Source organism: Elgaria multicarinata, chromosome 2 (genome assembly GCF_023053635.1).
Source record: "Elgaria multicarinata webbii isolate HBS135686 ecotype San Diego chromosome 2, rElgMul1.1.pri, whole genome shotgun sequence".
Lineage (NCBI taxonomy): Eukaryota > Metazoa > Chordata > Lepidosauria > Squamata > Anguidae > Elgaria > Elgaria multicarinata.
Genome location: NC_086172.1, coordinates 15,535,039 through 15,561,271, shown reverse-complemented (window position 1 = coordinate 15,561,271; position 26,233 = coordinate 15,535,039). Strand labels below are relative to the sequence as shown.

The 26,233-nt window shown below is 42.6% G+C and overlaps 1 protein-coding gene across 13 annotated transcripts in view; it reads right to left on the bottom strand.

Annotated features, from left to right (window-relative positions):
- PCBP3 (poly(rC) binding protein 3) overlaps window positions 1–26,233 on the bottom strand; it is a 64,058-nt gene that overhangs the window by 20,726 nt on the left and 17,099 nt on the right. For 4 of the 13 annotated variants that reach the window (XM_063118548.1, XM_063118545.1, XM_063118547.1 and 1 more), the window contains 3 exons: window positions 17,698–17,739; window positions 2,248–2,323; window positions 1,418–1,477 (listed from right to left, as the gene is read on the bottom strand). In XM_063118548.1, the coding sequence (XP_062974618.1) occupies window positions 1,418–1,477; window positions 2,248–2,323; window positions 17,698–17,739 (178 nt within the window). Of the gene's footprint in view, window positions 1–138; window positions 142–1,417; window positions 1,478–2,243; window positions 2,327–17,697; window positions 17,740–26,233 lie in introns of all 13 variants that reach the window. The other 9 variants (XM_063118544.1, XM_063118546.1, XM_063118550.1 and 6 more) reach the window with 5 other exon arrangements.

The window sequence follows — 26,233 nt, the reverse complement described above, 5'->3', positions numbered from 1 at the left end:
ATACATTGAATGTCTCACTTGTTCTTTATTTCAGTGATTGTAACATTAAGATATTACATAGAACAGGTTTGTCTTAATTGTGAACATGTGACCAAGACCACGCCCCCTTGGGGGCCAGTCATGTCAGGATGGGCACACCTCCTTGAAGGCTGGCCATGCTGTCTTCCTTTTTGGTTTCCAAAATATGGTAACCTTAGTTTACATTAAGACAGAAATCAACTGAGCAGGCTGGGCAGGCATTTGGTTGGATTGGGGCCCCCCAGGCCAGAGCTTCTGTAGAAGATTAACCCAACCTGTGGCTCTTCTTGGAGTACAAATAAGCCTCATGCCTTGATTTTTCTTTTCTTTTCTTTTCTTTTTACCAACAGCTCACTGGCCAGTGGGTGTTGTGCCTATAACTGGCACAGTAATTGCCTGGAAACATTTTAACTGGAAATACGTTGTGTTAATTGCATTACTGTCACACAAACAACAGCAATATCTTGCACATAAATTAGGAAGTTGGGGTTAATTTTTCTCATGCATATGTCCTCTAAATAGCAGCCAATTTTACATTGCTGACACCTGAGCAGAAATCCCCTAAAACAATATCTAAAGAAGAAGACCTGTAACTGAATTCCTGCTTTATACCGCTAAGGGCTGAGCCAAGATATCCTGCTGCCTGTAGCAAAGGAAAAGATGCCTGACCCTACCCCCCACACCATCCCACATACAGAAGCCAATTAGACTGGCAAGTGAATTTTACCTCAACACTGGCAAAATGGCCATGGGGCTGCCACTGTTGTTCTCCAGCACCTGCTGTTTGAGGCAGTTGCCCCATGGTGCCCAATGGGAGAACCGGCCCTGCACAGCTGTGCTTTATAGTTTGAGCATGTCTAATAACATATTTTTTTAACTTTTTCTCTTACGCCATATTACAAACTCCTTTAGAAAATTATCTTCTATTTTCAAAAGCAGTGTACTATGTGGTATGGAGGTTTTCTGTTCAATACACATACACCGAAAGCCCCTGTAGGTTCACAGAATTGACCGCAGGACTTACGGATCCTAGACAAAGCTTCTAACTCCACTGATAGCTCATTTTGGTAGTTAAAGAACAGCAGTTCCAAAGACAGACAAAAAACAGAAAACCTGAAGGAGCCAAATCTTGACTTCTGATACAGGGAAAGTGTTCTTTAAAAAGGAAGCATTTTATCGCTGGAATTTTATCACAGAGTTGTTCTAAGAAGTGCAGTATTCTCTTTTCAGCTGTCCTTGTCATCTTTATTGTACACCATTATAGCTTAAGCCACTTGCAAAAGTATAATCAGAGCAGGCAGTTTGTATGTGGCTATAACAGTGTCAGGATCCAATTCCAGAAATATTTATAAATGCAAAATACCCTGTGTATTTCCCTAAAGCCTTTTTTTTTTTTTACCTGATGATTGGCCCATCAGATTTTGAGCTTCTTCGGAGGAATGTAAGGGCAGCTTTTCTCCTGAAGAGCAAAGAAGAAACAGATTTAATGGTTTTTGCCTTCAAGGAGATAAGCAATGTCACTTCATCTAGGAAGCTCAAAATATGATGAACAAAATGGCAGAACACGCATTTTGTGATTGTCCTAATGAAATGAAGATATAGGTAACATACACATTATGTAGATTATAGAATCTATCTGCCATCCTATTTTTGTGTGGAAAATTCTACTTAATGTTATTTACTTAATTTTACTTAATATTTCACTAACAATCGTTCTTATTAAGTTTCTGTTAGAGGTCCTTATAGTCTTGCTTCATGCCTCAAAGAAAGTCCTTATCTACTAGAGAAATGTATTGGTCTCAGCATTTCTCATGAAAGCATGAGCTTCACATTCTGAATATTCTTTAACAACCTGCCCATGTCTTCGAATACATGAAACAGCACAGACAGTGATCAAAGCCATGAGAGACAACTTTGAGGAATTCAAATCCCCTTATCTGACTTACTCTGCTCATGCCCCAACAAAGCATTGTTCGGACACATGGATGTCTTGCAGCAAACAATATGAACCTGTGGCATGCAGACGTGTGACCCATGCTTTTCTCAGAAAGGTAGAGAGCAAGCCAATAAAAATTACCCTAGTGCCTGCTTTTAACTTGTCTCCCATTGATAGTGGCAGGTTTGGTTACATATCCTTTTTCCTTTCATTAAACAACCAAGCTTAGAAAGAGAGAGAAACTGCGCAGGTAAGAAGAGAAGGAAATCTGTAAAGGGAATTTGGGTACGTACCAGGGAAAGCAGGGGTGGTCTGTCCAAGGGGAGTAAAGGGGGTTTGCTGCATAGCCAACTGGTGGAGCTTGGTCAACTGCTGAGGGGTAGGAGGGACATTAGAACTAAGAAGGTTATTGTTATAGAATACAAGTCACACCAAAAACTAAGAACAAAATTATAATAAAAAACCAAAACAGGAAGCCATGTGGAAATATGGCAAACACAACTTTAACAGAAGGACTTGGCCTGGGTAAATACAATCATGCCCAAATTTGAGGCAGTTGTGCTCGATCAGGGTCTGAAATACAGCAGCCTAATTTTGGTGTTCGTCCCTCCTTAGTTGAAAGAACTAAATAAAATCCTACAGATAGGGTCATCTCTCCATCTTCTGGAAATAACTGGACCAGGATGAGAGTGCATGCATGTGGCATTTCCAGCTGCAACTTGGACTCTTCAGCACAGAAGCTAACTAAGCTCCTGGAACTGCAACTAGGAATTGGTACTCAAGGGACACGGCAATAGTGTGGGTTTCACAATTCTATAGGCCAAGTAAAAAGTCCAGTGTTTACTTTGGCCAAAATAGGTATGTATTTCAGACCCTGATCATCCCTTGTTTTGCTCGGATGCTTCTAATGGCCCCTTCACAAAGGTCCGATAAAGAGGAATGCATTGGAATACATTTTGTGCTGTATCTCCATATTTATTCAAGTAGCAAAATAATGGTAAAGCAACTCTGCTTTCAAAATTATGCTGTGCAGACTGGGGGAGTAATACTAGTCCTTATATGGTACAGAAATCTTAACAAAACCATAGAAATTATCCATAGGAACATCTCATCAAGCCACCCAGGCCAGCTCACTAAAATATAAGGTTTGGGAGCTCATAATTTGAATTGTGTGGGTTTGTTTGTTTTTTTAAAAAACTTGCTCCTGCAGCATATTTGAGGGGAGGGGTGCAGGGAGGTCTGACATTGGTTTGGTAATAGTCAGGGTGAAGCATTGGAGGCAGAACACCTGGGAGGCTGAAGAAAATAGGGAGGGAGGGAGGTAAAGGGAGTTTGAAAAGTAGAGCTTTCAATCAGTTATCAGACTTGGTAAACAAAACATCAGAAGCAAATGACATGCAAGCTAGGTCAACTTTAAAAAGTTAGAAGAGAGAAGTGGGAATCCAAAGCAACTAAATTTTAAAATACAGTTTACCTTCCAAATGAAAGACTTCACTAATATCACTCTTCAAACATCTGACATATACTCCTTTCCATGTACTCATCAGTATAATGAAATTTATCCTTAATATCAACGTAAAAAATCTCTCTTAATAAGGTCACATGCAGCATGATTCCTACGCAATTATATCGAAACGAGATAATGACCCCTTTTCCTGTTGAAATTCTACACCATCCCTGTTCAGTTTGTCTTGTTTGTTTGTTTATTTATTTATTACATTTTTATACCGCCCAATAGCCGAAGCTTGTTTCTGCTTATGTCTCAGCTGTTTGATTTCTTGTCCATTTCCACTCCTTTCTTTATTCAGGACTGACCTACAATATACAGTGCAAGCTTATTCTGGTAATAAAAGCAGAAGACGATGGGTGAACATACACAAAAAGAACCTATAGGGATGTAATAATGAGGCTTTCCTAAAATGAAAAGTACCCTGTTTGCTATCAAAACGTCAAAAACTTAAGTTGGTATTGCTTTAAAGCTATGGAAATAGTTTCCTTTGAAAGTTCCCTCCATTCCTTTCAGGAATGGTACAAATGTTTTATGTACCCATGGCCATCATTTCCAGATCACTTCAATTTCTTTTTTCTGATGTGAAGAGTTAATTTTTTATCATCATTATCATCATCATCATCATCATCATCATCATCATCATCATCAGAGTTGTTAAATGCAAAATGTAATCAACTGCTTGGAAATCCTCAACTAGCCTACACATTATTCTAAATCTAATAAAGATTTTTATTCAGTGGAATTGAAATAATATTGGAACAAATTAGGGCCATCCCTTGTTTTCCATTAGTAAATCCAAAATATTTCTAAAAAATATTAAAAGCAAATTAGTTGAAAGCTACATGGCATAACAGGAACATGGTAGAAGCAGATGGATTCTAGCTGTGGTATACAAAGGCGGAGTTCAATGCCAAGATTACGTCCAAAGACACTCATATTTCTAACAGACATATCTTTGAGCTCCAACACTCAGGAAATGTCAAGAAATACGTCCGAGCGTGTATTTCCTCAGAGGCTACCTGGAAACACATACAAACCTGTGACGGAATAAACTGCAGTCAAAACCAATTGCCCCAGGATTCTAAGACGGCTTCAAAACAAGACTTTCATTGCACCGTTGTGGTATGCCTCATTTCATAGCATGTTATGTCCAGGTGTTGTTACCTTCAATTAGTAACCTAGGGTGACCATATGAAAAGGAGGACAGGGCTCCTGTACCTTTAACAGTTGTACTGAAATGGGAATTTCAGCAGGTGTCATTTGTATATATGGGAACCTGGTGAAATTCCCTCTTCATCACAACAGTTAAAGCTGCAGGTGCCCTGCCCTCTTTTAAATCTGGTCACTCAAGTATAGAGTTGTGATTTAAGTGTTGTGATGAAGAGGGAATTTCACCAGGTTCTCCATATATACAAATGACATCTGCTGAAATTCCCTTTTCTATGCAACTGTTAAAGATACGGGAGCTCTGTCCTCCTTTTCATATGGTCACCCTAAGTAACCACTTCTGCCTTTTTTCTTATCATACGCAATTCATTCATAATGAAAAGACGGAATAGGTACACGGTGCCTTCTCCTTGGCAGTGCTAGGAGCCCTCCACTTGGAAACACCCTGAGTCAAAAAACTCTGCTTCGAGAAAGTAGCACTTTATTCAGTGCAACCACAAACTCAGGTTGTGCTTTCTGATGGCAATTCACATGAACACATTGGCCCATTTTTAATTGTTCGAATTTATGCTATTCACAGCCAGGAGCAACACCTGCCACCATCGTCAGACCAGACCAGACCAGACCAGACCCACAGAAACTCAGCGTTAAATGTTTTGGAAGATTTGAACCACCCCTGTGAGATAATGATGCCGTAAAAGTATTAACTTCAAAAATCATTTTTTCCTATTGGTCAGTCTTGATGTTCTTTGCATTCCACAATAAACAAAGTAATGATGATGTGGGGGAGGGGACATTACCAGGCTTTCATCTTCTGGGATCTTTCTGCATTTACTACGGTTCCTTTAGACGGTGAACAGCGGCGACCACGTGATTTGTAATTGAAACTTCCCCGCTCCACAAAATTCAATGAAATAGCACCATCTAGTGGCTGTGCAACACCGATTTTACGCAGTGGGGATATACTGCAATATCTTGCGATAATTTTAAATAGTGCATTATCTCTGATCTTTTTAAAAGCGAGATTACCGGGGGAAGGGGTGGGAGATGTTCTGGAGGTTGATGATGTCATTTAAAGGACCTGCAAACTTCCGTGAGTGGATAATCATGAGTATGCAATTGATAGCTCATGTAGAGAAGTTCAATGACGCAATTCATTCTCCATTCTCCATTCCTGACATGTATGGGTGATAACTTTCTCCTACAGAAAGTGGTGGAAGGAACTAGAGGATCGGCAATCCTTGACTTGTTATTGACCAATAGGGATGACTTAGTGGATAAAGTGGCAGTTATGGGAAATCTGGGGGAAAGTGACCACGTCATACTTGAATTCTTGATTATGAAGGAGACAAAAGTCAAGCGTAGCCATACACGTACTCTGGATTTTAGGAAAGCTGATTTTAATAAACTCAGAACTATAATAAGTAAGGTCCCGTGGCAAGGGAGCCTAAAGAGAAAAGGAGTGCAGGATGGGTGGGAGTATCTAAAAAATGAAATTTTAAAGGCACAGTTACAAACAATTCCAACAAGGAGAAAAGATAGAAGACAACAGAGGAAACCAATGTGGCTCCACAAAAAGCTTATTGATGAACTGAAAACAAAAAGGGATACATATAGGAAGTGGAAGGAAGGCCAGGCTACAAAAGAAGAGTACAGACAAGTGGCGCAGAAGTGCCGAAATGGCGTCAGGAAGGCTAAAGCTGTGAATGAGCTGAGATTAGCGAGGGATGCTAAAAGCAATAAAAAGGCTTTCTTCAGATACGTGAGTAGTAAAAGACAGAGGAAAGAAATGGTGGTACAACTGCTTAATGAGGATGGCAAATTGATAACAGATGACAAAGAAAAGGCTGAAGTGCTCAATTCCTACTTTGCCTCGGTCTTCTCCCAAAAGCGGGTCTATGACCCCCCTGGAAAAAGTGAAGCAGAAGTTGAGGGGGCAGGATTGCAGTTTGAGATTGATAAAGAAATGGTCAAAGAACACCTAATTTCCTTGAATGAGTTCAAATCTCCAGGGCCCGATGAACTGCATCCAAGAGTAATGAAGGAGCTAGCGGAAGAACTCTCAGAACTTTTGTCTATTATCTTTGCAAAATCATGGAAGACGGGTGAGGTGCCGGATGACTGGAGGAGGGCTAACGTTGTCCCTATCTTCAAAAAGGGCAAAAAGGAGGAACCTGGGAACTACAGACCAGTCAGTCTGACATTCATCCCTGGGAAAATTCTGGAGCAGATTATAAAGAAGTCAATCTGTAAACACCTTGAAATCAATGCAGTGATTACTAGAAGCCAACATGGATTTGTCAGGAACAAATCCTGTCAGACTAATTTGATCTCATTTTTTGATAGGATAACCTCCCTTGTGGACTGTGGGAATGCTGTGGACGTCATATATCTTGACTACAGCAAAACTTTTGACAAAGTACCACATGACATTCTGATTAACAAACTAGCTAAAAGTGGGCTAGATGGAACAACTATTAGGTGGATCCACAGTTGGCTACAGAATCGGACTCAAAGAGTACTTATCAATGGAACCTTCTCAAACTGGGGAGAGGCAACGAGTGGGGTGCCGCAGGGCTCAGTCCTGGGCTCAGTGCTCTTCAACATTTTTATTAATGATTTGGACGAGGAGGTGCAGGGAACGCTTATCAAATTTGCAGATGACACAAAATTGGGTGGGATAGCTAATACCCTGGAAGACAGAAACAAACTTCAAAGTGATCTTGATAGGCTGGAGTGCTGGGCTGAAAACAACAGAATGAAATTTAATAGGGATAAATGCCAAGTTCTACATTTAGGGAATAGAAACCAAATGCACAGTTACAAGATGGGGGACACTTGGCTCAGCAATACTACAAACGAGAAAGTTCTTGGAATTGTTGTAGATCACAAGCTGAATATGAGCCAACAGTGCGATATGGCTGCAAGAAAGGCAAATGCTATTTTGGGCTGCATTAATAGAAGTATAGCTTCCAAATCACGTGAGGTACTGGTTCCTCTCTATTCGGCTCTGGTTAGGCCTCATCTAGAGTATTGCGTCCAGTTCTGGGCTCCACAATTCAAGAAGGACGCAGACAAGCTGGAGCGTGTTCAGAGGAGGGCAACCAGGATGATCAGAGGTCTAGAAACAAAGCCCTATGAAGAGAGACTGAAAGAACTGGGCATGTTTAGCCTGGAGAAGAGAAGATTGAGGGGAGACATGATAGCAGTCTTCAAATACTTAAAAGGTTGTCACACAGAGGAGGGCCAGGATCTCTTCTCGATCCTCCCAGAGTGCAGGACACGGAATAACGGGCTCAAGTTAAAGGAAGCCAGATTCCGGCTGGACATCAGGAAAAACTTCCTGACTGTTAGAGCAGTGCGACAATGGAATCAGCTACCTCGGGAGGTTGTGGGCTCTCCCACACTAGAGGCATTCAAGAGGCAGCTGGACAACCATCTGTCAGGGATGCTTTAGGGTGGATTCCTGCATTGAGCAGGGGGTTGGACTCGATGGCCTTGTAGGCCCCTTCCAACTCTGCTATTCTATGATTCTATGATTCTATGACATCACTTCATTCTACAGCTTTAGAATTTATGACACCACCTCCTTGCACAGCTTTATAACTCTCTTATGTCTAGTGCTAGTAGTTCAGTTGTAATATTTTTGGTATTAATGCATTTCAATGTTTAGAGGTAAATTTGTTCATTATTACAATGGGGCAAACTGGAATTTTATGTTCCTAGAGATTTAAAGACCGTTATATTTAACTTGAAAATATTTTTTGTCAACATATACAAAGTGTGGCTGTAAGGTTTACAGTATAATGCACATCTACTTGAGAGTAACCAGGGCTGGATCAGGGCCATGAAGGGCCCTGGGGCTAGTTGTCCATAGTGGAGCTTTTACTCTGCCCCCGATAATGAACTCATATAGAAGGTTTATGGATACACACAGAAAGCTATTGTACGTATAACAATAATGCAAAGAAAATTTGTACTGCATATTTTAGTGAAAATCATCTTCCAGGCATTCCTGGAAGCCAAAGACGGTAGAGAGCTCAAATGCAAACACAAGCGTCCCCTTGCAGCAGGCTCATTCCTAACAACAGAATTCTGCTGGTTGTTTTGTCTCATTTCTTAGGTTTTACAGGAAGTAGAAACTTGCTCTTGTGTATTTGAAAACTGGGGATCGGGGCTAGCTAGTGAGCCTGTTGAGATGGTGGCAGGGCCTGCAGTCCCTGTAGCTCAGTGATTAATCTGACCATTATTTATTTATTGCATTTGTATACTGCCCCATAGCCAAAGCTCTCTGGGCGGTTCACATAAGATAAAACATTTTAAAAACAATATACATAAAATTAAAAACCACAAAAACATGCAAACTGTGCATACATTTAAAACCACTGTCACAACTTTAGAAACAATGAGCCAAAAAAAGTTATGTCCCATTCAGTTCAATGGGACTTACTCCCAGGTCAGACGATGCTTTTGGAGGGCTTAGCCAATGAGGGCACCAGAGTGCCAAAAAGACCGCGCCCTTTGCTGCTCCAGTTTGCGCACTGTCCATGCAGCCACAACAGCTGCAGCCGTTAATCAAATTTAGCAAAGAAAAATTTGCCATCATTTAAAATGACAACATTGGGAAGAAACCCAAGCTGCTGCCACCACAGCCCTTTTCCTTGTGCAACAGGCTGACCTGGGAGGGGCAAGATAGGGCAGCCTTTGAAGACAGTTTGGAAACTTCAGCTGGTGCAGACTGCGGCCGCCCGAGTATCGATGGGGGCGAGGCGATCTGACCATGTAACACCTTTGTTGCGCCAGCTGCACTGGCTACCTGGGTTTCCAAACCAAACTCAAAGTCCTGCTTTAAAGTCCTAAATGGTTTGAGATCAAACTACTTGATGGACTGCCTTCACCCATATCAGGCTGCCCGCACTTTAAGACCAGGAAGAGAGCCCTTCTCATCTGCCCACCAGTGACAGAAATTAGGTGGGTGTCCACATGGGACACACCTGTGGAACGAACTCCCACCAGCAGCCCGTCTACACTTGTCTAGATGAAACGTAACAAGTTGGCAGAGATGACGTCAGCAGTCACGTGATGCTGTTATTGTTACGTTTCTTCTGACTTTTAAAACCGTTCCACTTTCTGTTAAAATCGTTTTAAAACTAACAATGTGCCCTAACCTTTCGTTGTATTCAATGCCATCTTTCAAAGTCATGTCTCGTGACCATGGTCTTTGCTTCCTGATTAGGACGTGAGGGCTTTTCTAGGGGAGGGAGAGCTGGCACAACGCGACGAGGGGGAGGGGGAGAGGGAGGGAGGGCGGTGAAAGAGGGGACAGAGGCTTAATTTTTTAAAAAAACCGCTTATCTTTTGGGGCTCACGTGGCCCCTTTAAGACGCTGCAGGGCTTCCCTCGTCCCTACGCATCGCCCCGCCTCCCTGCCGGCTTATCCCGGCAGGTCTAGCTCAGAGTCACCGGAAGAAGGAGGTTTACTTCAGAGCTAATGAAGAACGTTCTAAAGAAGAGTGTGCCCGGGTAAAACGATAGAAGAAAAGGTATTTCGATTGACTGGGCTCAAGTTGCATTTTGTAACGTAGCAAGGGAGGACGCAACAATGCACTTAAACAACGGTGTAATGAATAGTGTAGATCCTGCCCAGCACTCTGCCATGCACCATCCTTACAGGTTATTAAGAAGGCCTTTAAAATGTATCATTTTACTATGGCCTTCTCATAAATGAATGCTAGGGGTGTGCACACCAAAAACCCGGAGGGTCTGATGGTGCTCCAATAGAGCTCTGAACTTTCAGTGTGGGTAGGGGATGTTTTTAAAACCATCAGATACCTGCAGTGCAGAGTGAAGGTCATTCGGAGCTCTGTCCCGTTTTCGGATAATCACTTCATTATAGCCTATGGCAATTAACAAAATGCTTACATCTCTGTCATTTTTAAAGCTAAAGAGATAAAACTGGGCAGCATGGTAGCTCTTAAGGAGGGCTTTAGGTATGTCACGTTTGAAGCAGATCACTCCATCCCTTGACTTTTAGGATTATTTTTTTTAAAAAAAATCCCCCCTCAAACCATTCCCACCCTCCATACACCCACACGCACCCACCCACCTGAAACCGTGCAGGACCTTTTATCCTTTACTTTGCTGATGAACAGTTGTGCATCTCCAGTTTATAAAAATAGAGCTGCTATGTAGATTTATAAATAGATTTGCTCTAATGGGATGAACTTGGGGTGGGGGTATTCTCATAGAGAGAGCACCCACCCAGTAAAGGATAAAGGTCCTGTGCAGTTTCGGATATGTGTGTGTGTGAGGAATGGTTTCAGGGGGAAATTAGCCATTCTGAGTGAAACCTTTGGCTCAGGCAGCTAAACAGGAGGAATACCTATGATGGGCTTCCATCATAGCAGCCCAGGCACTGCTCCATTTCATTGAAGCTGGCAGCAGAGGAGGAATCCTCACCATCTCCCCACCTCTCACACCTGAATGAAAGCACACAAAACTTGGTGGTGCCCCTGACTGGTATGATCTTTCTGTGTGCTGATGGACTGGTGCATCCTCCCGATTTCCCCTCCCTGTATCTCAACTGCAGTGCCTGTTTAAGGACTCTGAATGGCAGAAAAATGGCCCTCTCAAAGCCAAGGATTCCCACATGAGCCTTGCCTAGCCCAGATGTTCCTTCCATGTGGCCCCTTCCACCCACCTTTATTCCCCTGGCTGCTGCTCTTATGTGCTCACCAGGGATGGGCCAGCCTTTCCCAACCAGCCTGTCTCTACTGTCACTCCCCACTCTTCATTGCCACCCCCATCTAGCTTCTCCCCATCTTAACCAAAATTTGCTGCCCTTACACACACATCTCTCTCATCTTGTCATCCCCGTCTCCTTTTCGTCTCCTCCACCACACTCATCTCTTGGGAACACCGACAGCATTCAGATACACCTCTCCCATCTTAAACATGTAGGATTGCTAATGAATTGCAGCCTGGAAGTTCAAACCTGTGCACATCTATGGCTAAGTACCACTGACAGTAGAAGCCTATGCATGTTTACTCAGAAGTAAGTCCATAGTGTTCAATGCAGCTTACATGTATGTAGAATTGCAATCTGAAAAGGAAGGAGGGAGAATGGAGGAGGTGCAGGATTCATTTTGACTTGTTTCAGGGCTTACCCCCCACCCCAAGCACTACATTGCAGGTGCAAACAGTAGGAGCCGCGTGCGGACTGCAGCTGGCAGGGCCTACTCAATACTGCCCAGAGAGTTCTCTCTGTCTGATTCTCTATAGAACCTTGAGTGTTTAAGTGGATTGTGATTGTCTTTTGCCAAAGGAGCCTGAGGCCATAGCTAGACCTAAGGTTTATCCCTGGATCATCCAGGGGTCAAACCTGTTCATCTAGGTGACACACAGGGGATCCAGTGCTCAGGCAGGGGCGAACCCTGGATGATCCCAGGATAAACCTTAGGTCTAGCTGTGGCCTGAGTGATTACCCTTCTTGTGTCTTGTTTTGAATCTTTTGTCTTAAACTTGGGTCACCCCGTGAATTTGATGGGCAAAGGAGCCAATTGAGGGCAGAAAATGAGAAAACAAGAAAGCCTTTCTTCACAAAACACATTGACTACTGTGGGAAACAGGCTGATACTGGACTAGATGGGATGATCCAGCAGAGAAATTCTTCTTAGGTCCCTAAAGCCGCTTTCCTTTGTATACCATAATTATTTTTTAGAGCCAGGTACTGAGCTAAGCTTAGATGAGGCATCAAGTGATAATAATAAGGAAGAGGTTGCCGTGAAGAGTGTGCATTGTGCAGTAACATGGCTTTAGGGGGGGCATTCTCAAGTCAATGTCTTGTGTCTAAGGCTTGGGAGCAGGGCGGGTGGACAATTGATACTCTGGCTGGCCCTCCAAGAACCCTTCCCAAACCAGAGTACATACTCTGAATGGTATTCGCTAGGGATGCGCATCAGATTCACCCACAGCCTGAGCCATATTGTGCTCCTTCAGACAGCTTCACGTGCTTCACAAAGCAAAGTGGACTTCCCTCCGAATTGACTAGAACTGAAGCTGGACCCTGCATGAGGCTTCATTTGTGATGTGGCTTGCGAAAGGCAGGCATTCCATCTCCAGAAATAGTGTCTTTTGCTTTTCTTTCTCGAAATGCTGATGGGGCGGGGAGTGGGGTAGAATAATGGTCCACTTCTAAGCATAAGCCATGATTTACTAGGGGCTTCTCCAATCACTGTGCTTTGAGGGAGGACAAGGAGACCAGAGGCCAACCTTCTTCCGACATTACCAGGCTTTCCTATGGGGGGGGGGGAAGCCTTAAACTTGTTTTCAATCATCATAACTCCCCAGCCTCTGTAATTATCCTTATGAAACTTTGCAGATTTCTTTCCAGAAGACACATCTATGATGTGTGCCATTTTCATACAAATTGATGATGATGATGATGATGATGATAATGATGATAATAATAATAATAATAATAATAATAATAATAATAATAATAACAACAATAATGGGAAGGAGAGAAGGGGAAGCCAATCATCAACCCACCCCAATTTTAGGGCTCTCCTTCCACATAAACTATTGCACATATCCTTCTGAAACTTTGCAGGAAACTTGAGCCCAGTTGCATGCTATGATTTCTACGCAGCACTGCAATGGGGGCAGAAATACCCAGATACTCCTGATATGGCCCCACAAAATCCAGAATGCCTGAAGATTGCTGGGAACTCTGATTAGCTTCTGGGTTAAGCAATCCTATTACACGTGTGGGAGAAGATTCTGTGGTGGAGCAACGGTCACATCTAAAGTTTCTGGCTTGCTTCAACTAGGTTGGGAGGTTGGGGATGGGTTTATTCCACTTTCTCTTTTCTCTACTCCCCTACCATTTGCAATACATCTGCACCAGTGGACTTCTTCACCAGTGTACTGGGGTAGAGGTTCTTCTGGGGTTTAAGTGCCATCCAGGTAGCGGGCCTCCTTTCTGCCAGCAGAATAGCATTTACATTGCACCCTACAACTCCTCACGAATCTTCATGGTTTTATCTACTGACTGCCGGGTTGGCCCCTACAGTTGAAAGTTAGAACCTCCCATTATAAACTATGTTAATTTTTCGCCTCCTCCAAGTCTATCTTCAAAGTCCTGTTCTTCCTTTCTTGAGGTCCTATAGCATTACTGTGTTTGCATGTCTTCTGGCATTTAAGAAAGCCATAAAGACTGATCTCTTCCGGCAGGCCTACCCAGTTGAATTTTAAGATGCCTTTTAATAATTTGCTGCTTTTAATAATGTATTTGTTTTAAATGTTTTAATTAGTTATATGTATTTTATTGTGTTTGTATTTATGTTGTACCCCACCTCGATCCAGAGGGAGAGGTGGGTAATAAATTATTATTATTATTATTATTATTATTATTATTATTATTATTATTATCGGCACTGCCACCTGAATGCCCTGTACTTCATTCTCACTACTCACTTGGAGGGATGGAAGAAACTGTCCATTTTGGGCTTCTGTCTATTTCTAATTTTTCTATCTTTCCAACCAGTTTCAGCATCAGTTTGTAGCTTTAAAAACCCATCCACATGAATATTCTTCTGCATTTTGGGTGCATTTCACTTAATGCATGCCTTTCTGGACACATTTTTGTTCTCCTTAATATAATACTGTCCCTCTTCATTCCCCCCTCTTAATATACTTATTTTGTGTACACCAGTCCCCTAAATACACTTTTTTCCCCTAAGGGTACTGCATTGCAAAATTCTGCAAACTCAGTATTTATTTATTTATTTATTTATTGCATTTCTGTACCACCCAATAGCCAAAGCTCTCTGGGCGGTTTACAAAATAGCAAAGGATTATAGCATTCCAGTCCACCTATTGATCCAGGGAGTATGAATTTGGTAAATTCTTAATGAACTGCAATTCAAATAAAATTCCCCCCTCCCTACTCACTTGTTGTCGTTCCCCACTTTCTCTTCTCCCTCCATTGTGCGCAGTAATGATGGCTCCAGAAATCGTGTATTTCGAAAGTTGCGTAAAAGGCAACTCGTGGAGGTCCAATTTATGCAGCATTAAAGGTGTGAAGGAAGCATTCATGCCTTTAATGTTGCATAAATCGGGTTTTTATGGTGACCATTCATGCAATTTTGGAAATACACAATTTCCAGAGATGCCACTGTTGCACACAATAGAGGCTCCAGACGAGGGCAGGTGGGCCTGAATCCAGGGGGTGGGCATGGGGGAGAGGACCCAACTTGTGGACCTAGTTGGGTGCCCATGACAACCCTACACCTGGAAAGTGTTCCTGACCCCTGATTGTTTCTATTATTCTTTTCTAAACCATTTCTGGTTGGGTATGTGCTTTGTTACATAAGATGAGAGTTACTGTTCATAATATTTAAGACAGACTGGCATACAGCTATCTTACCTAGGGCCTTGTTTTACGTTCCTTGTTACCTTCTGTCTAGGGTGACCATATTTGGGAAACCAAAAAAGAGGACACCTAGTGTGTGTGTGGGGAAGCAGCTTTCTGAGTCCTGCAAAAAGTACGTTATTCCCCCGCCACCTTAAAGAACCCGATTGGAGTGGAGGAGGGAAAAGGATTTCATTCTGCACCACCACCATCCACTCCAATTGGGGCCTTTTCTATAATGTCCACGAATGACCCACTTTCCCCTTTAAGACCTCAATTGGAGCTCTGGGTGGGGGAATGATGTGCCTCAAGAAAGCATGTCACTCCCTCCTGCCATGCTAATGGCAGCCTTAAAGAGGAAGGTGTGTCATTCCTGGACATTATTGAAAATTATAGAAAATCCCCCCTGACACCATGGAAAGAACAAAAACCAGGACAAATCCGGGGAAATCCTGACAGTTGGTCACCCTACTTCTGTCCCTGTAATTTGACAGTGCTATGCTAGGTGCACATCCCTGATAGTATGCAAGGAATAAATATGTCCAGGATCTTTTGTTCATCCTCCTCATGCTGCTACAAACACACCTGCTCAAATCAATACAAAACTTCAAAAGTCTAGTTTCCTCTTCAGGTGGTAAACCTGAGTATAGATTGTATAGACAGATGGAAACTCTGTCAATTTCTATTTCTCTCAGTTTTCCTTTCCCCCCAATCTTAATTTCATTCCATTCTGTTTTTCCATCAGTTTATGTATGTTTTTAAAGTCTACATGACAATTCATACACATTTTCATGCACATTTCTATGTCACACCTTTGTAGCAATTTTGCCTAATACATACATTTTTGCAAGTAGGGTTTGGCGAGCACAGCCGGGGCCCACTTGTGTGGCCCCACTTTAAGGCCCTAGTTGATGGGTGTGTGTGGAAAAGAAATATGCCATTTCCTCAAGGCTGTGGAAATAGTGTGTTTTCTCTCCTCACTCTAATGTCAGTGGTTCTCCCCTTGCTGCTGATGGGGGCGTTAAAGGCCCTGTTAAGGCCCCCATCAGCAGGGGGTGGGAAAGGAGAAAGATATGACTACCCCAAGGCTGGCTGCCATTAATGCAGTGGGCCCACAAGAGCAGCGGAGTAACGGGCTCAAGTTACAGGAAGCCAGATTCCAGCTGGACATCGGGAAAAACTTCCTGACTGTTAGAGCAGTACAACAATGGAACCAGTTACCTAGGGAGGTTGTGGGCTCTCCCACACTAGAGGCCTTCAAGAGGCAGCTGGACCTGCATTGAGCAGGGGGTTGGACTCGATGGCCTTGTAGGCCCCTTCCAACTCTACTATTCTATGATTCTATGAAGGGGGAAAAGGTCCACCACTACCAGGAAGTCAGGGCAGACCCTATCCAAGTGCTCTCAAAGGCTCTAGAGCACTCAGGCCTTGGACGGGTCTGCCTGGGCCCATGAGGGCCGGATGCAGGGGTGTGCACTGCTCTTGTGGGCCCTGGGTGGATCTTCATAACAATGCTATTTGCCAGCAATTTCCCCTTAATACTACATTTCTGTACAGTATTTTCACTGATACATGTATTTTTAATGCTCTTTCCCCCCATATATACATATTTTTGTATGCATTTTGTGATTGGAGAACTGCATTGCAAAATTCAGTGAAGTGCAAAAACCGAAGGATAATGTATTGATTCGAGAAGTCCAAATTAGGGAAATTTCCATTAAAATGAATTACTCTCCCATCCCTATCACTTCAGAGTACAACTAAATGCTCATCCATACGAAAAGATTCCTACACATAGAAAATATGGCTTCCCTGGACAGAATTTGTTTTTAATTAATTCAAAGTGAACTCCCACCAGCAGCCTGGAGTGGTAGAATCCAAACATAGAATTATTACCTCTCTCAATCTTTGATCTCATAAGAGAAGACAGTTTGTACTAAATATACTCCTGAGAGCCTTACAAGATTATGTGCGTTATATTTCCTTTTAGAGAATGCTGCATTTAAAAACAACAACAACAACAACCTTTGCTAAATATATAACTACATATGTTCATTTTCACATATGATTCAGATGTAAGAACATTAATATCTATCACCAGTTTAAAATTACTTTCTCTTAGAAGTTTGCGAGGAAGGGTTTCAGCATCACCAGGCATTCAGGCTTCTTTTCCATTACGATTGAGATTATGTACAATGACAGACCAATTTGTAGATTCATCTCAGCAAACAAACTCTGAGAGAAGCATATAATGTATAAGGATTTTGGGGTATATCTATATCATAAAATAAGCATATGGATAGATTATTAGGATTAGGATGGTGCATCTGATTACTATGTAGAGGAAACAGCTTTTTTTTACAGCCAGTACCTGAGGCACAAAATGCATACACACCCTCACACCCACCTGTGCGTGTGTGTGCGTGCGCATAGCAAAGGGATAGCACAGAATAATTCAAATAATTTGACAACAGGCCAAGTCCTCAGTAGAAATATAGTTGAGTGCTAATAGGTTAAAAGCTATTACCAATACTACACTTTGAGAAAATTGTATTAATATTAATGTCTAATATTAATATTAGTTATATTTGACAGCAGCATGCAGGTGACATAAGAAAGAAACAGCATACAAAAAATGAAGATAAAACTCACATCTGGGTGTGGAATAGCATATTGTCCCTGAATTGTATAGGCCTGCAAAAGAAAAGCAAAAACAAGCAGTGTAAGATTTTAATGGTAGTGCCCTTACACCATTGTAAAAATCACCACTGATCTATCTGCCACCAGCATTTTAGGCTAATCCATTATTTTAGATTGAGTCAGACATGCATATCAAGTATATTGTGTTATATAACACTATAAAATGTAAGTATCTAATAAAACAGTTCATTTCTCTAGACTCCACATCCATTCTGTATCAGTTCCATCTGAGTTTGAGTTTCTTTTACAGAAAAAATCTGTATGTGTTTTTGTGCACACTTTTTCTAATGGATGCCTTAATCGATGCATTCCCCCACTGATTAAAGAGTGTTTATGCATTTTAATCTATGCAGTGTTTTTGTACATTTTTTCAAATGTGTGCATGTTGTCAAACACATTTATTTTTCTTTCACAGAATGCATCGCAAGCTTGCAGATGGACAGAATTCCAACCACAGATTGTGTCCATTTCCATGTTCAGTTCCAGGAGGTACAGATTGGGTAAGTATGTAAACACAAACTTGATTAAGCAAATTTCTCATCCAACCCTAGGAGACAGCACTTCGAGAATACCAGACTTTTTACATATCAGTGTCATCTCAGCATAACTCTAACGATTACCGCATAATAAGAAAAATCATATGGTTATATCTTTGCCATCTCAGAATCATAGACTCACAGAGTAGTAGAGTTGGAAGGGGCCTATAAGGCCATTGAATCCAACCCCCTGTTCAGTGCAGGAATCCACCTTAAAGCATCCTTGGCAGATGGCTGTCCAGCTGCCTCTTGAAGGCCTCTAGTGTGGGATAGGCCTCAAACTCTCTAGGTAAATGGTTGCATGTTGTGCTGCTCTTACAGTCAGGAAGTTTTTCCTGATGTCCAGCCAGAATCTGGCTTCCTGTATCTTGAGCCCATTAGTCCATGTCCTGCACTCTGGGATGATCAAGACCAGATCCTGGCCCTGCTCTGTGCGACAACCTTTCAAGTATTTGAAGAGTGCTATCATGTCTCCCCTCAATCTTATCTTCTCTTCTCTTCCCAGTTCTTTCAGTCTCTCCTCATAGGGTTTTGTTTCCAGACCTCTGATCATCCTCGTTGCCCTCCTCTGAACCCTCTCAAGCTTGTCTGCATCCTTATTGAATTGTGGAGCCCAGAACTAGACACAGTACTCAAGATGAAGCCTAACCAGTGCTGAATAGAAGGCAACCAGTACTTCGTGCAATTTGGAAGCTATACTTCTATTAATGCATACCAAAATAGCATTTGCGTTTTTTGCAGCCACACCACACTGTTGGCTCATATTCAGCTTGTGATCTACAACAATTCCAATATCCTTCTCACTTGTAGTATTGCTGAGCCAAGTGTCCCCCATCTTGTAACTGTGCAGTTGGTTTCTTTTTCCAAGGTGGCATTTAACTTGGCATTTATCCCTGTTAAATTTCATTCTGTTGTTTGTCTCTGGTCCACTCTAGTCTCAGGCCTGCATAACTTGTAATTCATCAAACAGGCTTAAGACTTCATGCCTCAAATGATGCTATTTTATGTGACTATCCACATTACACTGGTCCAGTGAATATTTCATCCCTACTCTTAGGCCATGGCTAGACCTACTGGGTCTAGCGTGACAGAGGGGGGAGGATCTCGTGATATGGTTATCGCGGGAACTCCTCCTCTGTCTATATGTGGCGTGCGACATCATAGGAGGAAGAGGATGTCACGCCCGCCATTTTGTTTTTTTAAAAATTCCCACTCCCCCACCCCACCTTCCTCAGGAGCTCTGTGCCTCGTGCCCGGCTCCTCACAGTTACTCGCGAGGACCCGGGACAACCCACGACGCCTGGCCACATGTTCCACAGTCTCGGGATTATCCCGGGATTGCGGAAAAAGCTGGAGGGAAGGGTAGGGCCAGGGCTGGGTAGAAGGGGGGCAGTGGGGCCAGTTGGCATGGGCCTACAATTTTGAGGGGGCCTACTTATATACATCTTGAATAAAAGTGCTTGCCATTACCTTTTTTAATAAATCGTTCTAGTTCATATGTATTTAGAACTGATTTAAAAAATACTTAATGAGCAGTTTGAAATGAGGCCTACATTTCTCATCTGACCCAGGCCTATTACCAGCTTTGCCTGGCCCTGGGTAGGGTGATATCCCAGGGAAAGGGGAGGAATCATCCCTCCCTGCTCCCGGGATCCCCTGTGCGTCATGTGAACACACAGGGACGATCCCAGGGTGATCCCCAGGATATCGCCCCATCTAGGCATGGCCTTAGAGATACATCCAACATTAAATCCCCAAGACTCTGCAGGCTATCAGAACAGCTGCTTCTGTGAATTGTCATCTTTACTTTCAGCCAGCTCCTGAGTCCCCCATAGCTTGTCCTGCCCTCTTTCCTCTGGGAAGAAGGGCCTTGAACCTGGATATTGTGTCATCAGTTTCCAGGGACACCCCTGCATATCCTAAATATATTGCAGTTTTTGTATAATATAGTATTATAGATTTGGCAATTTTGTGGTATAGAAACATAATAAATAAATACATATATCTGTCAAGAGCACTGTACAGGTATTCATTCTGCGTAGAAATGATTGTGTGTAGGTCAGGATGAATGCTTGTGCCCATTCATCCTGACCCAGAATTCCACACTCCTTTTGCACAAGAGCTTACTCTCTATTTTTCCAGTATATGGATCATATGTAGTGAAGCTTCTATGCAATGGCAGTGACTCCAATCTACCCAAAATGAACATTTGCGAAAGCTAAAATCACTTCAAATAGATAGATGTCAGGTCTGAATAGCCAGTGGGTCAAGCACTGCAATGAGCTATAGCTATCACTGGTCTGCATAACTTCTGAGCCACCAAGCTGGATTCAGCTCACCAGCCACGTATTGTGGCCTGTCAGGGGCTTGACACACACACAAACACACACACACACACACACACACACTTGGTTTGGCAGCCCATAGCTGGTAGCAAAATGGGGCACCTTCCCCACTGGCAGGTTGTCATACTTTTGGTTTAGTGAAGGGGTGGGGAATTCCCAACTGCCCTGGCCAGCGTGGCCAGTGGTGATGGATGTTGCGAGTTGCAGTCCAACCACCTCTGGAGACCTACACAATACCCATCCCTTGCTTAGTGGATTTTAAGTGTGCAGGTCTGTTGTAGTCTGTATCAAGTAACATTAACAAAGATCTTAAATTACAAGTCTTAAGACCCAAACTAGCACTGGAATCAGTAGAAAATGTAACAGCGTTTCCTGTGCATCTGCTGCTACCCATTGTGTTTACTGCATGAATGGAATTTCTGAGGTAGTAGGACCACCATCTCCTTCTTCTGCTAGATCTCTCAGCAGACCACAGGGTACTTCTGGCTCAGTTGGCTTCCCTGGGCATTACTGGCGCTGCTCTTTCCTGGTTCATGTCCTTCTTGTCAAATCACTCTTTTTCTGTCTCCTTTTCTGGAATTGTCTCAGATGTTCCCCCCCCCCCCATTGTTGGGGTACCCAAAGGGTCTGTCCTTGGACTTCTCCTTTTCTCTTTCTATACCCTTCCTGTGGGCTCCCTCATTTCTGATTCTGGAAATCTATGCCAATGAAACTCAAGTTTACCAGTCCTTTGATTGGCTTGAGTAAGAGAGTGGGCATCTGTGGGAAATTGTCTGCTGGAGATTTCCTCATGGATGTCTGCTCACTGCCTCAAGCTGAACATAGATAAAACTGAAATCCTGATTTTTTTGTTACCTCCCCTCTGTCTTTAAGGTACCCATTTGGTCCCGGTCCCTGGTGGATGACTGTCTCTTGCTGTGTTCCTATGTTGAGAACACAGTGAGGGGCTGCCTACAATTTCCATCTATTGAACATCCACCAGATTCACAGGTTCCTGTCTCAGCAGATTAAAGTGTTGCCATCAGATGAACCAGACAGCCCACCTAGTAAGTAATGCATCAGCCCTGATAGCCTTTGCCAGGTGTGTGTGCCCCATAGTTTCTTGACCATACTGGGTGCAGAAAGCAGGTTAGCTGACTCCAGAGGAAGTGTCTATTATTATTATTGTTGTTGTTGTTGTTGTTGTTGTTGTTGTTGTTGTTATTATTATTATTATTATTATTATTATTATTATTATTATCTCTCCTTTCTTGTTCATGCCAGTTTTTCTAGGCAGTCATGACGGGCTTTGCCCTTTACTGATTCAGGAATTTCCTGACTATTAAACCTGTTTTACGTATGACTGCTTTCGGGATGTTGGTGTGCATGAATTTTGTTAGGCCCAGTTTCTGAAGGTTTTCTGTAAAAATAAATAGACTATGTGATGCTGTTGACTGATGTGACTAATGGAATTATTATTGTTATTATTATTTCTTCCTCATCAGACTAGCCTTATTCTGAACATTTCCATTATGAAGATGGGGAAGCAAGATGGAAAAACGGTTGATTTCCCAGGATCATCATTTGAGTTTATGCCTGGACACTTTCCATCCCAGTAATTCAAAGAGCTATTATCAAAAACCTCAGATATTCAGTTCCTGAAACACATTCAAACACAAATGTTTGTGCAGCATGAAAACAAAGAACCTGATATGAAGTTTACATCAATTTATCACAGCCAGAATACCATTCTTATTATAAGACCCTACTCAGGCATCACACAATTCTACTGTTGAGGATTTTTGTAATGCTTTGCTAACGCTCCTTAACATCTGCATTGATAATGCAAAATTTCAGTCTCACATCCACATGTTTGGTTGGCAAATATGCAATATCAGAACATTTTCCACATACGGATATTTTACATTATTCTATTCTTCTTTGTGGAGAAGAGAGCTCGAACAAAGCCAAGAATTCCCAATGTCTTTAAACTAGACAGTAAAACAAATCCAAAACACACAGCACTGATTCTTATGAGTGGGCCAGGCTCCTAGTCGAAGCATGGATATCATTCTCTTTACTTAACGGTTGGTTTTATTCAAAATGAAAAGTTTGCAACTGCCCTAAAACATCCCTTTTCTTTTTCTTGACAATAATGGAAAAGAACAACAGACTTTACAAACGAAGAAGCTCAGTGTTTTGGAAGACATTTCTCATAAGTTAAGGTAATTTTAAGACAATTGTAACATATATGGGACAAAAAATGGACCATCTGTAAAGAGAGAGTAAGAACAGCAAAGGAAAAATAGATGTCTAACCCTTTGAAAAAGCAGAATCACATTTAAAACTCAGATCAGCTGAGGTACAGGACACCCTCAAATTAGGGACCAAGCTGGAGGCTGAAGAGAAGTGAGCAGCACTTGAGACTAGGGAGGAGAATTCTGCCAGATATTTACTTCCTAACACTCTGTCTGCTGTAGCCCCATTCAGGCATTTGAAGAAGGGTTAACAACAATGCATGAAGGGGCGCTCCAGCTCCGGCTGTCTCCTCCCTCAGGATTGCCACTCTTTACTTATGGAGGGCAAATGTCTGCAGCAGGGAGCGTCCTGTATCTGTGGCGGCACACCGTGTGAGCGAGAACATGGATTTTTCAGCATCCTGCCTCATGTGGAGCCCCCATGGAGACAGGAGCCTCCCTGCTGGAGACAGTCACCTTCCAGAGTGACCAATGTTAGGGAAGATTTTAATAACCTTTGAATGCCTGAATGAGGCATCTATCTATCTATCTTATCTTTTCTTTCCTCTATTTTCTTTTACTCTTTTCTATCTTCTGTCTATCTTCTTTTACACAGTCCGCCCCTAATTTTATTTGTGCCCCCCAAATTCTAGATTCATTTTCCTTTGGTAACATGAGATGTAGTAGTACTTTCTATTTAAAGAGCATTGTCCAAAAGAGGACCTTATTGAATATGTGCTAATTATTACATTTATATACCGCCCCATAGCCCAACCCCAGAGAGCTTCAGCTATGGGGCGGTATATAAATGTAATAAATAACTAAAATAAATAAATGTGCTAATGGTGCTGATGAAGTTTGCTTGAGCCTGACTTGGAAATGAACATAAGAGGGTTTTTAGAAGCTTGCCTCAAAGGTGATGTGAGCTTTTAATGTTTCAAGTGGTGTTTGCGACCACTTAAGAAACAGGCTGAGGTGATGTAAAAATAAAGTTCCTTATTAGAACAAGCATGCTTCTAACTCCTCACTCGCTGTGTCCCTTCCTCCGGCTCTGCCTCTGTGCTGTCAATGCTGAGTCACTTCCTGGGAGCTGTTCTTTCAGCCTTCCCCTTGTGCCTTTAAGTTATTGTTCCTGACTGTTACAAGTTCTTCCAGTTCTCCTACCTATTCAACATACACTGACACATCAGATCAAATTACAAGCTGGAAGATTCTGGCCTTCCCAGTCTTCCCATCCCTGCAAGCCCTCTCCATCACCCCAAACATTTCCCCCCCCCAAAGCACCCTCTTCACCTTTCCCTTTACTTATTAGAATGCAGAGGTAGTAGTGGTAGCACAGCAGTGAGTGGGGAGAGGAGGGGGTTTCTTCCTCCTTCCCCTCTCTGTAGCTCTGATGTACTACAGCCAAGAATACTAGGATTGAAAAAGCAGTGTCCTTTTGGACTTCATGGGCTTCTTTAGATTAAGGGAAAACCACATTCCTTGAAATAACTTCTGCTCAAGACATGAACACTTTATTATTAGGCTTGATCATTGTTCCTTCTGTCTTACTCTCCCTTTTGAGAAGCAAAGGCTGGACTCAAAGCTCTTTATTGGTTTAGTATTTATTTATTTAAAATATTTATAAACCACTCAATCACCTAACCAGCTACATGGATCAAAGATTTTGTGCAGAGTGATAATGATGTCCATGATGTCATTTTTGTTCTCCAAAAATTCAACATTAATAATAGCTTTTAGATGTTCAGTAAATAACAGAGACCATGTAATAAAAGTGTAAGAGTGCAATCCTGCATTGATCAGGGGGTTGGGCTCGATGGCCTTGTAGGCCCCTTCCAACTCTGCTATTCTGTGATTCTATGAATCCTCTCCAGCTAGGTAGAGATCCTATGCCCTGCTGGCAATAGCCAGGCAGGTTGCAAGGAGATGATTTCATCTCTGTTCCTCCACTTAAATTGGGGGGGGGGGGGCATGGGGATCTTGACAGACCTCTGGGCCTGTCTAGTTGATTTATCTTTTGGTGGGTGGGGAAGGGACTGGTGAGGCCATAGGGTTCTGCCTATCCCAGCCTCTGCCTCCCCTCCCCTCCCCTCCCCACAACATGGCCCATTTTTTCCCTTGTCAGAGAGGCCTTCTGCAGTGGCTGCATGCGGCAAAATATTATATGGTTTCGTGTCTTGTGTTCTGAGTACCAGTTTTGACAATTCAAACGGTGAGATTTTTCAATTAGATGCTAATGTACCATTACGTTCTCCAAATGAAATTGAGATTAGTTCAGATTTTAATAATATTGAAATTAAAACATTGTCAGGTCTGGGTTATACAAAAAAATTCAAATAGAACCCTATGCACTGGGAATTTCTTCCGAAGTCTATGCAAAGATATCTTTCAGTGGCTGAGGATGGGCCTGGAGAGGCCATAGGATTCTGCCTATCCCAGCCTCCCCTCCCCTCCGCACAGCCCGCCCCTGTTTCCTCTCTCGTCAGAGAGGCCTTTTGTGGTGGCTGAGTGCAGGAAGGGGGAGGGAAGACCCACAATCAGATCGCTTTCTCCCTGCTCGTAGCTCTGTCTACATGCGCAGAGGAGGTGATCCGCGGCTCCCTGTGGTGCCCCAGATGCTCTCCTCGAGCCATAACTGGCTCTCTAAGGCCACAGCTAGACCTAAGGTTTATCCTGGGATCATCCAGGGTTCGCCCCTGCCTGAGCACTGGATCCCCGGTGTCTCACCTAGATGAACAGGTTTGACCCCTGGACGATCCAGGGATAAACCTTAGGTCTAGCTATGGCCTAAGACATCGGTTTCTGTGTAATACTGAAGAGATGACTCAGTCAGTTAGGTGTGGCTAGCTAATAGAATTTGATATGATTTCTAGGACATCAAATCCATTTGAACAGTGTTCATTTTTTAAAGGAATTTGTAAAATTAACTAATATTAAAAAAATGCCCCAGTTTTTTTATAGAGCAAACTATTGCATGTTATATTGGAATTCCATGATTGGAATATTCAACATAATTTTCTTCTTCAAAAAGCAGACTGGGTGGAATATCTCTTTGCCACAGTGCTGATTCCCCAACTAATTTCCTCCCAAAGCTGCTAGTAGCAGTGGAAGGGATAACAGAGGCATGGTTTTTGTTGAGTGGATCCTTCTTTCCCATCACTACAGCCAAATGCAATCCAAGCAAGTTCAAATCTGTCCTCCTTGTAGCTGCTTGTTGAAGAAGAAATGCCAAAATGATGGAATTATGAACTGGTTACTAACTCCATTAATTGGCCCAGTAATTCAGAAAGTGAAATACAGATACTTTTCAACCATTATGTATCACGCATTAGATGTGCCTGTGCATTATGGAATGCAACACATAATTTGTTTGAAAATATATGGCTTTCTG